Source organism: Eleutherodactylus coqui, chromosome 1 (assembly GCF_035609145.1).
Source record: "Eleutherodactylus coqui strain aEleCoq1 chromosome 1, aEleCoq1.hap1, whole genome shotgun sequence".
Taxonomy (NCBI): domain Eukaryota; kingdom Metazoa; phylum Chordata; class Amphibia; order Anura; family Eleutherodactylidae; genus Eleutherodactylus; species Eleutherodactylus coqui.
Window position 1 is genome coordinate 176,650,863 of NC_089837.1, and position 15,046 is coordinate 176,665,908.

At 48.7% G+C, this 15,046-nt stretch overlaps 1 protein-coding gene across 2 annotated transcripts in view; it reads left to right on the forward strand.

Annotated features, from left to right (window-relative positions):
- The first annotated feature begins 6,971 nt into the window (after nt 1-6,971).
- PRIM2 (DNA primase subunit 2) overlaps nt 6,972-15,046 on the forward strand; it is a 110,478-nt gene continuing 102,403 nt past the window's right edge. Inside the window, exons 1-4 of one of the 2 annotated variants that reach the window (XM_066604150.1) lie at nt 6,972-7,016; nt 10,681-10,874; nt 12,355-12,458; nt 12,579-12,670. In XM_066604150.1, coding sequence (XP_066460247.1) covers nt 10,715-10,874; nt 12,355-12,458; nt 12,579-12,670 — 356 coding nt within the window. In that variant the 5' untranslated portion in view covers nt 6,972-7,016; nt 10,681-10,714. Of the gene's footprint in view, nt 7,018-10,676; nt 10,875-12,354; nt 12,459-12,578; nt 12,671-15,046 lie in introns of both variants that reach the window. The other variant, XM_066604143.1, reaches the window with a different exon arrangement.

A 15,046-nucleotide genomic window follows, 5' to 3' on the forward strand; every position in this document is an offset into this window, starting at 1 on the left:
CCGCCGACTCAGCCGTGACTGGGGAGCGGTGACACAGTCTTGGTGGGGAGCCATAAAGCTGGCCAGGCCCTTAAAGACTGTTGCACTGCCTGGGATGTACATGCTGCTCGATCTACGCACATCCCCTGCTACCTTGCCCTCGGTACTGCGCCTTCTGCCACTAGCACTGTCGGCTGGGAATTTTACCATCAGCTTGTCCGCAAGGGTCCTGTGGTATAGCAACACTCTCGAACCCCTTTCCTCTTCGGGAATCAGAGTGGGCAGGTTCTCCTTATACCGTGGATCGAGCAGTGTGTACACCCAGTAATCCGTAGTGGCCAGAATGCGTGCAACGCGAGGGTCACGAGAAAGGCATCCTAACATGAAGTCAGCCATGTGTGCCAGGGTACCTGTACGCAACACATGGCTGTCTTCACTAGGAAGATCACTTTCAGGATCCTCCTCCTCCTCCTCCTCCTCAGGCCATACACGCTGAAAGGATGACAGGCAATCAGCCGGTGTACCGTCAGCAGCGGGCCAAGCTGTCTCTTCCCCCTCCTCCTCATCCTCCTCATGCTCCTCCTCCTCCTCCTGTACGCGCTGAGAAATAGACAGGAGGGTGCCCTGACTATCCAGCGGCATACTGTCTTCCCCCGCCCCCGTTTCCGAGCGCAAAGCAGCTGCCTTTATGGTTTGCAGGGAATTTCTCAAGATGCATAGCAGAGGAATGGTGACGCTAATGATTGTAGCATCGCCGCTCACCACCTGGGTAGACTCCTCAAAATTACCAAGGACATGGCAGATGTCTGCCAACCAGGCCCACTCTTCTGAAAGGAATTGAGGAGGCTGACTCCCACTGCGCCGCCCATGTTGGAGTTGGTATTCGACTATAGCTCTACGCTGTTCATAGAGCCTGGCCAACATGTGGAGCGTAGAGTTCCACCGTGTGGGCACGTCGCACAGCAGTCGGTGCACTGGCAGCTTAAAGTGATGTTGCAGGGTGCGCAGGGTGGCAGCGTCCGTGTGGGACTTGCGGAAATGTGCGCAGAGCCGGCGCGCCTTTACGAGCAGGTCTGACAAGCGTGGGTAGCTTTTCAGAAACCGCTGAACCACCAAATTAAAGACGTGGGCCAGGCATGGCACGTGCGTGAGGCTGCCGAGCTGCAGAGCCGCCACCAGGTTACGGCCGTTGTCACACACGACCATGCCCGGTTGGAGGCTCAGCGGCGCAAGCCAGCGGTCGGTCTGCTGTGTCAGACCCTGCAGCAGTTCGTGGGCCGTGTGCCTCTTATCGCCTAAGCTGAGTAGTTTCAGCACGGCCTGCTGACGCTTGCCCACCGCTGTGCTGCCACACCGCGCGACACCGACTGCTGGCGACATGCTGCTGCTAACACATCTTGATTGTGAGACAGAGGAGGAGGAGGAGGAGGAGGGTGCTTTAGTGGAGGAAGCATACACCTCCGCAGATACCACCACCGAGCTGGGGCCCGCAATTCTGGGGGTGGGTAGGACGTGAGCGGTCCCAGGCTCTGACTCTGTCCCAGCCTCCACTAAATTCACCCAATGTGCCGTCAGGGAGATGTAGTGGCCCTGCCCGCCTGTGCTTGTCCACGTGTCCGTAGTTAAGTGGACCGTGGCAGTAACCGCGTTGGTGAGGGCGCGCACAATGTTGCGGGAGACGTGGTCGTGCAGGGCTGGGACGGCACATCGGGAAAAGTAGTGGCGACTGGGAACTGAGTAGCGCGGGGCCGCCGCCTCCATGATACTTTTGAAGGACTCCGTTTCCACAACCCTATACGGCAGCATCTCAAGGCTGATGAATTTTGCGATGCGGACGGTTAACGTTTGAGCGTGCGGGTGCGTGGCGGCGTACTTGCGCTTGCGCTCGAACACTTGCGCAAGCGACGGCTGAACGGTGCGCTGAACTACACTGCTGGATGGGGCCGAGGACAGCGGAGATGAGGGTGTGGGTGCAGGCCATGAGGCGGTAGTGCCTGTGTCCTGAGAGGGGGGTTGCATCTCAGTGGCAGGTTGGGGCACAGGGGGAGAGGCAGGGGTGCAAACCGGAGGCGGTGAACGGCCTTTGTCCCACCTTGCGGGGTGCTTGGCCATCATATGTCTGCGCATGGTGGTGGTGGTGAGGCTGTTGGTGTTGGCTCCCCGGCTGAGCTTTGCGCGACAAAGGTTGCACACCACTGTTCGTCGGTCGTCAGGCGTCTCTGTGAAAAACTGCCAGACCTTAGAGCACCTCGGCCTCCGCAGGGTGGCATGGCGCGAGGGGGCGCTTTGGGAAACACTTGGTGGATTATTCGGTCTGGCCCTGCCTCTACCCCTGGCCACTGCACTGCCTCTTGCAACCTGCCCTGCTGATGCCCTTGACTCCCCCTCTGAAGACCTGTCCTCCTGAGTAAGCGTTGCACACCAGGTGGGGTCAGTCACCTCATCGTCCTGCTGCTCTTCCTCCGAATCCTCTGTGCGCTGCTCCCTGGGACTTACTGCCCTTACTACTACCTCACTGCAAGACAACTGTGTCTGATCGTCATCGTCCTCCTCACCCACAGAAAGTTGTTGAGACAGTTGGCGGAAGTCCCCAGCCTCTTCCCCCGGACCCCGGGAACTTTCGAATGGTTGGGCATCAGTGACGATAAACTCCTCTGGTGGGAGAGGAACCGCTGCTGCCCAATCTAAGCAGGGGCCCGAGAACAGTTCCTGGGAGTGTTCCCGCTCCTGAGCAGGTGTCATTGTAGTGGAGTGAGGAGGCTGGGAGGAAGGAGGAGCAGCAGACAGAGGATTCGGATTGGCAGCAGTGGACGGCGCAGAACTGCGGGTAGACGATAGGTTGCTCGAAGCACTTTCTGCCATCCAGGACAGGACCTGCTCACACTGCTCATTTTCTAATAACCGTCTCCCGCGTGGACCCATTAATTGGGCGATGAATGTGGGGACGCCAGAAACGTGCCTCTCTCCTAATCGCGCAGCAGACAGCTGCGACACACCTGGATCAGGAGCTTGGCCTGTGCCCACACCCTCACTTGGCCCTCCGCGTCCTCGGCCACGTCCACGTCCACGTCCTCTAGGCTTACCCCTACCCCTCAGCATGCTGTATTACCAGTGATTAGATTTCCCAGGCAGGAAATAAATTGGCGCAAGACTGCAGGCCAAATATAATTTTTGCCCTTTTTGGAAAACGAAAGGCCCCACTGCCTCTAGTGAATGAATTATCTAAGTTTAATAACTGTGCTGTGTCCCTGCTTATGTGTCACAGAACGTGAGGGTAGCAGAGTTATTAACTGTGGCAGAGCAGGTATTTTTTTTCCCAATTAAGGAAAGCAAATGGCGAAGCCAGCAGTAAAGCGTAGCTGGGTGCGTATGATTTAGCAATGTTTTTCACGCAGCTCACACGTCTCCACAGGCGTAAGGACGGACACAGGCTGGACAAATAGATTTCTTTTCAGTTTTTTCCCACCAACAGGCAGCACTGCGTATATTCAATGAACCTGCGAAGTTTAATAACTGTGCTGTGTCCCTGCTTATGTGTCACAGAACGTGAGGGTAGCAGAGTTATTAACTGTGGCAGAGCAGGTATTTTTTTTCCCAATTAAGGAAAGCAAATGGCGAAGCCAGCAGTAAAGCGTAGCTGGCTGCGTATGATTTAGCAATGTTTTTCACGCAGCTCACACGTCTCCACAGGCGTAAGGACGGACACAGGCTGGACAAATAGATTTCTTTTCAGTTTTTTCCCACCAACAGGCAGCACTGCGTATATTCAATGAACCTGCGAAGTTTAATAACTGCGCTGTGTCCCTGCTTATGTGTCACAGAACGTGAGGGTAGCAGAGTTATTATAACTCTTGGAGAGCAGGTATTTTTTTTCCCAATTAAGGAAAGCAAATGGCGAAGCCAGCAGTAAAGCGTAGCTGGCTGCGTATGATTTAGCAATGTTTTTCACGCAGCTCACACGTCTCCACAGGCGTAAGGACGGACACAGGCTGGACAAATAGATTTCTTTTCAGTTTTTTCCCACCAACAGGCAGCACTGCGTATATTCAATGAACCTGCGAAGTTTAATAACTGCGCTGTGTCCCTGCTTATGTGTCACAGAACGTGAGGGTAGCAGAGTTATTATAACTCTTGGAGAGCAGGTATTTTTTTTCCCAATTAAGGAAAGCAAATGGCGAACCCAGCAGTAAAGCGTAGCTGGCTGCGTATGATTTAGCAATGTTTTTCACGCAGCTCACACGTCTCCACAGGCGTAAGGACGGACACAGGCTGGACAAATAGATTTCTTTTCAGTTTTTTCCCACCAACAGGCAGCACTGCGTATATTCAATGAACCTGCGAAGTTTAATAACTGTGCTGTGTCCCTGCTTATGTGTCACAGAACGTGAGGGTAGCAGAGTTATTAACTGTGGCAGAGCAGGTATTTTTTTTCCCAATTAAGGAAAGCAAATGGCGAAGCCAGCAGTAAAGCGTAGCTGGCTGCGTATGATTTAGCAATGTTTTTCACGCAGCTCACACGTCTCCACAGGCGTAAGGACGGACACAGGCTGGACAAATAGATTTCTTTTCAGTTTTTTCCCACCAACAGGCAGCACTGCGTATATTCAATGAACCTGCGAAGTTTAATAACTGTGCTGTGTCCCTGCTTATGTGTCACAGAACGTGAGGGTAGCAGAGTTATTAACTGTGGCAGAGCAGGTATTTTTTTTCCCAATTAAGGAAAGCAAATGGCGAAGCCAGCAGTAAAGCGTAGCTGGCTGCGTATGATTTAGCAATGTTTTTCACGCAGCTCACACGTCTCCACAGGCGTAAGGACGGACACAGGCTGGACAAATAGATTTCTTTTCAGTTTTTTCCCACCAACAGGCAGCACTGCGTATATTCAATGAACCTGCGAAGTATAATAACTGCGCTGTGTCCCTGCTTATGTGTCACAGAACGTGAGGGTAGCAGAGTTATTAACTGTGGCAGAGCAGGTATTTTTTTTCCCAATTAAGGAAAGCAAATGGCGAAGCCAGCAGTAAAGCGTAGCTGGGTGCGTATGATTTAGCAATGTTTTTCACGCAGCTCACACGTCTCCACCGCCCGTAAGGACGGACACAGGCTGGACAAATAGATTTGTTTTCAGTTTTTTCCCACCAACAGGCAGCACTGCGTATATTCAATGAACCTGCGAAGTTTAATAACTGCGCTGTGTCCCTGCTTATGTGTCACAGAACGTGAGGGTAGCAGAGTTATTATAACTCTTGGAGAGCAGGTATTTTTTTTCCCAATTAAGGAAAGCAAATGGCGAAGCCAGCAGTAAAGCTTAGCTGGGTGCGTATGATTTAGCAATGTTTTTCACGCAGCTCACACGTCTCCACCGCCCGTAAGGACGGACACAGGCTGGACAAATAGATTTCTTTTCAGTTTTTTCCCACCAACAGGCAGCACTGCGTATATTCTATGAATAATAACTGTGTTGTGGCCCTGCCTATACAATTCTTTCCCTGCAGTATCAATGGAGGGTGCAATGGTCTGCAGAGGCGATTTTGAGAAGCCCAAAAAAAATGCAGCACAGCCAACAGCAGCCTGGACAGTACTGCACACGGATAAATATGGCCCTAGAAAGGACCGTTGAGGTTCTTGAAGGCTACACTCACTCCTAACACTCTCCCTGCCTATGCAGCACTTCTGTCCCTAATGCCAGGTGCAACGGTCTGCAGAGGCGATTTTGAGAAAAAAAAAATCCCACTGCTAACAGCAGCCAACACACAGCTATCAGTGGCCCTAATAAGGACCTTTGGGGGGTCTTGAAGCCTACACTAACTACCAATTCTTTCCCTACAGCAGCTCCGGTATAAACAGCACTGTCCCTCATCTAACTCACACCGCATCTGAGGCGAGCCGCGGGAGGGGCCGACTTTTATATTAGGCGAACACCTGATCTCGCCAGCCACTCACAGCAGGGGGGTGGTATAGGGCTTAAACGTTGCAGGGGGAAGTTGTAATGCCTTCCCTGTCTTTCAATTGGCCAGAAAAGCGCGCTAACGTCTCAGGGAAGGAAGTGAAAGTAACCAGAACACCGCATGGTGTTCGTCACGAATAACGAACATCCCGAACACCCTAATATTCGCACGAATATCAAGCTCGGACGAACGCGTTCGCTCATCTCTATTAATAGCTCATTATAGTTCTGGGATTAATAGTTTAGTCCCAGAAAAGCCCTTTAATGTTTGTTATTTTCTTAAACAATATATATTTTTACATTTCTTTTTTCCTAAATATTGTAAAAAATTTTTCCTACTTTTGTCAATCCCACTAGGCGATTTCTTTACCAATACACTGCAATACTTCTATACTGAAGTGTATTGTGCCTGTGCCATCAACATATTCTCTGGCAGGGCTTATCCGAGTTATAGGATCTGGCCGAACAGATGCATTTTACAATGGAACAGCAATGTGTCTGATGCCCCCTGTTGGCTATAATGGGGGCTGTTCTGTCTGCAGCCAGCAGCCCATTTTCTGGAATTTACAAAACAAAATAGCGCAGCTCGCCGCTTCATCTTGTCTTCTAGCAAAAAGCAGTGATGGACCTTCTGAAGGTAAACTCCAACATTAATGTGAACCCTGTGCCCTGCTACATTGTATCACACCTCCTCATCTGCGGTGTCCAGGGACAGGCTCATGTTATACTGGCCACGCCCCTCCGCACACACCGCACACTAGGTAAACCCCGCCCCGCGGGTCAGCTGATGCGTCACGTGCTGGGAAGACGTCACCGGTCGTACAGGACAGGGGAACTAGCTGATACCAGAGGAAGTACGAGACTGGAAATGTATCTAGATGTAGATAACGCAGTATCACTGCTATGTATTCTTGTACATTACCGACGTTTTCTATCAACAAGTAAAGAAATACGCGTAATAAAGTAACCTTTTCCCCTGAAAATAAAAGTGAATCGATCAGCTCGACATTTCGTTTGCATTGGTCTAGGTCTTGTCTCCATTTTCCCGCGTTCAATCTGACGGCGCGATTCCGCTGAGTGCAGCTGAGAAGGTAAAGTGTCCGGAGCGTCAGGCTGCTGCCGGTGCTTCTGCCGGACTAGCCGAGACGGTGCACTGGGCAGTCAGTACTGGGTCTCCTGATGCCTATAATATGTCACTAGCTGTGTGCTACATTGAGGTCACTGACACTGCATGCTGCTCACAGCCGGTGTGCTCTGCAGCCTCCAGGGTGGTTACTACATTTCAGTCTTAGCCCCATGCCCACGGACAGAGTTTTGCTCTTGTCCTAGTTTGCAGCTTGTCCTAGTGTGGTGTCAATGAAAGCTGCCCGTCCGTACAGGCGGTGAGCAGTGCACATGGGCTGCGGGGTCCGCAACATTGCCTAGCCATGGTGCATCACACTCCGTACTGCACATGTGTGCTGGCCGGCTGCACACGGACAGGTATGTGGGGTCACCGCTGGGGACAGGGTTGGACTGGGGCTGCGGGATCTCACAGCTGGATTCCGTCCCATCGTGTGCAGCGGAAAACTGACTTTTTTTAAAACAAATAAAGTTAAAAAAAAAACCCAGTTGTGCTTTTCGGATGAGACTGGCACATGTGAGCGTGCCGGACGGGATGGCCCTGCTCTGCCCAGGTTGTGTCTGAGGATGTTGGGCGCAGCTTCTTTCAGTCCGTCTGCCTGTTCCCTTACACTACAGATCTTCACCCCCTCTAATGAGGAGCTGCGATACTCTGCAAGCCCAGAGGGAACCTGCGGATTACTGCTGTGTATATGGCGTCACGTATGACCACGCTCTCGGCTCATGCCCACGGCCGTGTTCTCAGCACGTATCATGTGTGTATTACACAGTGAATGGAGTCCCTGGACTCTCAGTGGTCCGTGCCCATCTGCGTGTGTGTGTGCTGCGTATCAATGCGCAAGAGAAATAAATCGCAGCATGCTCTATATCGCTGTGTTGGTATGCAGTACCAGCCCCATACCCTCCTACGGGCTGCGTGTGATACGGGGGGTGTCTTCATAAGCAAAAAAACAATGCAGATATCCGTGTGATTCGCCAAATGGCACAGTGTATGGCTGGTGAATGTATAAAACGCTGCGGGGAGACCTGCGGTGTTATATTCGTACACCCGTGGGCATGACCGCTAAGGCCGGCTTCACCCCAGCACATTTACACGTGCCTGAACTTTTTACGCTCTGAACAAGCCTCTTTTGCGTGCGGATTGGTGTATTTAACTGTTCTGTTCCTGCGCAGGTTCATTTGTGCGCACCAATTGAAGTTGCTAATTAGTCTTAATTAGTCCCAGATGTGTTTTGCACAGGGCTTAATGCATCTCCTTGCGTATTTTATGCGCATTCGCCTGCCCCCGCTGACTTCTATAGGGAGCTTTGGTGCGTAAATGCGCAGAAAAAGTGCCGCCCAATGTACACCAGTGAAAAATGGTGGCATTAGGATAGGTTAATGGCGGTGACATTAGTGCTCCCCCGCGGCCATCCCGCCCATGGACATTCGTTGTAATACTTTATGGCGTGCTCCATAACCACCAAACCTTTCGTGTTTTTGCTTCATCCAATACCTTAAACAGAACCTGCCACGTCCCCACAGCGCCATAAACGGGGTTATGGAGGTGACGGAGCCCCGTGATGCATGGTATACTTGCCCGATCCAGCGCTGTCCTCTTCTGAATTTGGCACAAAGATCTAACTATTTTCATAATCCCATGTGTGGACTCCTATACAAGTCTCCGTGAGCTGAGAGCTGTCCTGTAATGGCGGAATTTCATTGGTCAAGGAGATGGTCGGGTAAGCAGGCAGCTTGACCAATGGACCAGAGTAAACACCTCGGACTCTGTCCACTCAACCAAGGTGGACTCGAGTTACTCGCCCTCGGGCCTCTCACTCTACGGTGAACTGGCCTTGCACTGTTCCTCTATAAACAGACAGAACAGTGTAGCGGTGAGTAGCATAGCAATAGAAGCAGAGACTGTTTTTCGGGGCCCAGTTCATTAGGTCCAGTTAATCGACTAATGTAAACACCAGCCTTAAAATGTGAAGGCGAGTCAAGTAGTGACCCCATTAATTGAGCCCAGTTATTTGACCAATGTGACCCTGGTCTAAGAGCCGCACCCGTTCTTTTGGACATTGAATGACTGTCCTGTGATAGAAGGATAAATCAATGGCCTACCACAAGGGTGAATGCCCACGGACGGATTTACACCACGTCTCCCGCAGCAGAAATCCACACGTGAATTCCACCGTGGCAAGGTTCTATTGGAGCTAAGCCTGCCAATGCGCACATGCGGATTTCTATCGCGGATTTCTGTGAGCGGGAAAAAATCGCGGCATGCTCTGTTTTACTGTGGATTTACACCACCGGAGAGCTCAATTAACCCTTTCCAATCCACTGTCTGACGTCTAAAGACATTCTGATTGAAGGCTGTACAGCTCCTATGTCAGAAGACGTCCGGCAGGGTATTTTTACTGTATATTACTGGCCGCTCTGTTGTCGGGGGCCTCTACAGCATGTCCCATACCGCAGTACTGGCTTTAGCCAGCAGATGGTGCCATTGTATAATGGCAGAAAGAGAAAGCCCCCTAGGAAACCCTGAATCCAAAATTGGATTGCAAAGGGTTAATATGAAGGAATGGAGACCGTGGAAAAACGCGATCACTCGCTGGCGCTTTTTTGTTTTGAATCGCGGTACTCCCATGGCATAAATCCGCTGGCGTATTTCGCATTACTCGTGGGCATGAGCCCTAAATGGCTCAGTCGCGTAATGCAAGAGTGAGTGAAAATGCAGAATTACGAAACCCATGCTTGTAAATAGTTTCACATTTGTGAGGTTTTCACTCATGCGATGTTGCGTGAAAAAAAAAAAATCACGCCGTGTCCTATCTCTCTGTGTTTTGCATTTTTTTTTAATCTCCCAAGGTGCCTTCTTTTCATCGCATCGCAAAGCACGAAATTGTGATTTTTCGCGTTTAAAAAATTGCGGCAAAATCTTGTGGAAAAAAACGTGCGAAAAAATTGCAAGTGGCAGTGATGTTTTAGCGAGAAAAAGCAGCGCTGGCGTTCAAAAATCATGGTTAAAAATTGCGGCAATATCGCGATGGCCATTGTAAAGGGAGCCCCGATGGTGGTACAACCCCTCTGCATGCAGCGTACATCCCGTTATTAAACAGCTTGCAGGAACACCTCTGTCCACCGTCTGGCCCCTGTAAGTCAATCTTCACTCGCTGTGATGCGTAATTCTACATGAGGCTGAATGCCGTGTATTGTGGAGCGTAATATGGAGTTGTGGTAAGTCATATCCATTCACACGGCCATGTTTTCCACAGCCTTGTCTTAACAATGCAGCGTGTGCTGATTTTGTCTGTTTTTGACCCGTATTTGCTGTCTTTGATTGTATTTTTTATTGGACAAGCACAAATCTGTATAGAAAATAAACAAAAATGACAGCAAATACGGAGGCAGAAACAGATCACGTGTTGATGACGTACGGTTGCCATGTTACCTGTAACAGGTCTGTGTTAATAATCTTTGTTGCCCAGACCAACCAATCACAGCGCAGCTTTCATTTTACCTCAGCATTATAAGAATTGGAAGCTCCACTGTGATTGGTTGCTAAAATGTGACCTGACCGGCTTATAAATGTGTTTTTTAAATTTTCTTTCTTCTTTTGTCCCCCTTTTCTTTTCTGAACTTGCAGGCAGGTTCTGTTGGTTGACCCCAGCTTTAGGTTTGGCAATGCAGTTCTCCAGGACCCGTCAGCTCAGGACGACTAAGAGGCTAACCGGAGATCGGAAGGGGGATCACTACCCGTTCAGCCTGCAGTTCTACCAGCTTCCGCCTACTGAGAATATTTCTCTCACGGAGTTTGAGACGTTTGCTATAGAGAGACTTAAACGTGAGTTGATTTTGAACCGCTGTTATACGAGAATGTGTTCGTAAAGCAGCCATCTCCCTGTAAGTATGTAATATATCATGGGTTAGCGCAGCTTTAGGCCACTCTCACACATGCGGCCCGCAAAATGCTGTGATTTCACTTGCGTTTTCAGACGCAGGTTCCTGCCTCCAACAACGGGATTTAGCGCACCCCATGAGTGTGATGAGGTGCGTGTAAACGCGGTAAAATAGAGCAGACCGCGCTCGAAAATTGCAGCATTTTTGAAAACCCAGCGACTAAGTGCGTGTCTGCGAGGCCCCGCTGAAATCAACGGGGGCATTATACCGCAGTGTTCAAAACGCCACGGTAAAAAGCGCATGTGTGAGAGTGGCCTAAGGGTGTATTCACATGGGCGATTGCGACATCTGTCCAATTGCGCACTGGTAAGCAATTTTTTTTTCAGCAACCACAATGCGTTTTGTTGCACATGCGATTGCCATCCATGTGAAATGACATGTTCCAATGGTAAACATAGAAAACCCCATTTACATGCAATGCAAATTTGTTTTTGGCTGCTAGGAAATTATGGGTGATTGTTGAAGAGAGTCACCCAAAAATAGGACATTTTTCTGTCTCGACCATTGGTCCGGGAGGAAAATCCCATGTAAATAAGCAGATTGAAATGAATGGGTATTTGAGTTCCATCCATACTGCAATCCTGCAGAACGTGCGCGAGAAAATTGTCTGTGTGCATGCGCCCTTACTGTAAGAGTCAGGGGTCTGTGAATGTTACCAGGCTCAATACGTGTAATATTGAGGGCACAGCTCTTGCTTGAAGTCGGGGTGCAGTATGAATATTTTAACTTCCTGTATGTTCTAATGGAGCAGGAAGATGCAAGGGTGGAAGGGGCACAGCCTGTCGCCTCTCTGGTACTGCCCCAGTGACTTGTATTTTTGTCTTTAGGAGGTGTGGGGTCCCAGGCTTTGCTCCAGTCAGCCTTTTAGATGTAAACATTATGTTTATGTTTTTTATGCATTTTTTGCAAAACAATCTTCGATGCTAAATTGCATGGGGCAGCTTGTGGTTCTCCCTGGGGATACGCATGCACAGCCGCCGGCACGGACTCCCAGGGGTGACAGCGTGGGAATGGGAGCCAGGTGAGTACAAAAACTGTGAGCACCATAACTTAATGTACGGTACTCATAGGTGGTGACCGTTTCCCTTTAAATAATCAGTACCTATACCTTTATATGGCCACTCAGTCTTAGTACAGGCTGCTATATTAGCTTATGAATTGTTACATATTCCAGGATTGGACTTATCCAAATCCTGGCCGTCCCAGCCAGGCTCCCGCGTAGCCCCTGTGGTCACAATGACACATATACATGTTATGCGCTGGGCAGCGAGGCACTTTCTGGCTCCTAATATTTGATCAAGCCTTGTATAAAGGTAAAAGCTATGAGAATTCTATTCATGTGCTGCACTGTTTTTTAATTGTAGTGTTGAAGAGTGTAGAGAACTTCGGAGTAAGTTACCTGAAGGGATCACTGGAGTACAACGCAAAGCTGGAGAGTGAACTGAGAAAGCTCAAGTTCGTATGTTTAGTAAGTATGGAGGCTTTAACCGTACAACTCTCACTTATGATCCCCTTCTACAATATCACACACACATGAATCTAGTAGCATGTTGGTTGACCAATTTATATCTATTTTTGACATACACAGGCTCCAAATGATGAAATAGATGATAAAGTATACGACATACGGAGAAAAGATCACATATCTCACTTTATATTGCGCCTCGCATATTGCCAGTCGTAAGTCAACTTTTTTTGATTACTATCTTTTGAAATGTCTTATTTTTGTAGTGCTTAAAAACTGTTGACATGTGACATTTCAGAAGTTTTGATTGGTGGGGGCTGGGTGCTGAGACCCCCACTCATTGCTTAAATGAGCAGGCAGAAGTGTTCATCTGCCTCAGCCACAGCTTGGAGCAGTGTATTTGCTCCATAGAAAGTCTATGGAGTCAGTACAGCGCTCAGATGTGTGCTTCTACCCATTCATTTTGCTGATCGGTGGGGGTCTTGGTACCTGACCCTCGCCGATCAAAACTTGTTTTTAAAATATTAATTAGACTTTAAAGATTATTCTGCAAATTTTAAAGCTCTGTCACAGGGGATTAGGTTCATGTAAGGCTACATTCATATGGAGGGATACATTGCAGCCCCAGTTTTAGGGTTTTGACACCCAATATGGAAGAATGCACTCTACTAAATTCTGCCAGAGGTTCTATAGAAAGTACAAATATTGGGCAGCAGCTCACATCTGAGCGCTGTACCCATTTGGATGTCAGGATAAATACGGTTTGTCTTTGTGGAAACCTCAAAGTTGGTGCAAGGAGACTTGGGCCCTTTTACATGGAATGATAGTCATTCCCAAAAATCGTTGGATCGTGCGGATTTGAATGATAATTCTTCAGTGTCATATCTGACCAACGATTGGACGTTTTTTTTTTTTTTATTATGCAGACAAAAAGAAATCGTTAAGTCATTTAAAAGTCATTGTGTGTAAAAATGGCTTTCAGTCATTCCCTTTCACTGGTACAGCCCCCTGAAAGACCAACAATCGAGTGAACGAACTAATGATGAAAACATTTAAAATGATTACATGTGAGTGTAAACTGGTTGCATCTTAACCCTTTAACGCTCCAGGATGTACATTAATCCTGCTCCATACAATGCGGGTGCTGGCTGTAAGGAACAGAAACGGCAGGTGCCGTTAAATGACCTGATCGGAGTTCGGGGGTTAAAGAGCGATGAGATCGTGTGGTGTCTTTAAAAGCCCCCAAGACTGCTATTGCAGATTGCCTATCAAGCCATGCCAAATCTCCGTGTTGGACGAGGTCCGACACTGGATTGGAAATGACTCGCTTGTTCATTCCAACAATCTCTTGCCACATGAAAAAATACCAGATTTTTCTCTAGACAGGTGTTTTGGGGTTCTTGCCCTTCGTCAGTACTTACCCAAACCCACTTCTGAGGCCTCTCAACCAGAAAGGTACTGTGCCCTAGGGGGACACCCTGAAACAGCCCTCTGTACATGGGGATCTGTTCCTTATAGAGAAGGTTCTTATTTGACCTATACCCTTAGACATGTTGCAAGGCCTGTTAAAAGGCTGACTGTTGACTTCTAGGGAAGCTACAGAGTATCGTTCCTTTAATCTTCAATTTGCATTTATTAGATATTAGCACATTTTTTTTCTTCTAAGACCGGCTTCACACGGGGCAGACTTCCTGCACGGAAATTCTGCTTGTAATTTTTATCTCGGGATAAAGCAGCAAAGTGGGCGAGATTTGCAAAAATCTTGTCCACATACTGCAGAGAAGCCGTAATAAAACTGACATGCCACGCGGAATTCAAAGCCATGGCATGTCAATTTTATCGCCGTCTCTGCTGCGGCCATCTGTCCTTTCTATGGGGAGAGACAGTCGCAGCAGAATGCAGGCGGCAAAGCCGCTTCAAAACCCGCGTCGGTATTTCTGTGCGGTCCCGCTGCTGTCGTTCCACAAGATTTTCGCCCCATGTGACCGCAGCATTAAAGTAGTTCATGACAGGCAAGTTCCATATTGTAGAGCTGCATTTCCTACATATAGGACAGTGGAGATTGAAATATTTTGATATAGATTCCAATTCAGCATCCATTACAAAAGTGCAGTATAGCTCCATAATAGGAAATTTCTCTATTAAATTTCTAGTGTTTTGTTGGATGTGTCTTGCTCTACTAGTTTCAGCCAGCAGGTGGCTCTTCTCTACAGGTTATGTTTTGTGAACAAAGTTTGCATATTCTGATAGTTTGGGGGTATTGAGATCAGCGATCGCTAGCTTTCCTCACACATCAGAAAACCACATCCAGGCCAGAAGTTTAGTAAAACTTTGTAAATCAGCATTGATAACAGTTTTCACAGTGCTGTTAATCGTCACAGTGTGCATGTTACATACAAGACCCTGGCCGTCTGGCCACTAAATAACATAGGCTTTATAGAGCTGTCTACCACACAGCATCAAAGTCCGCCATCTCATACCCATCCAGGATCCACCCCTGTCAGGTAGCAGCAGGTGTTCCTCACCAGACCAATGCTAGGTCTCCAAGGACCATAATGGACCCAGAAACCAGCAACACAGTTCAATTTGTG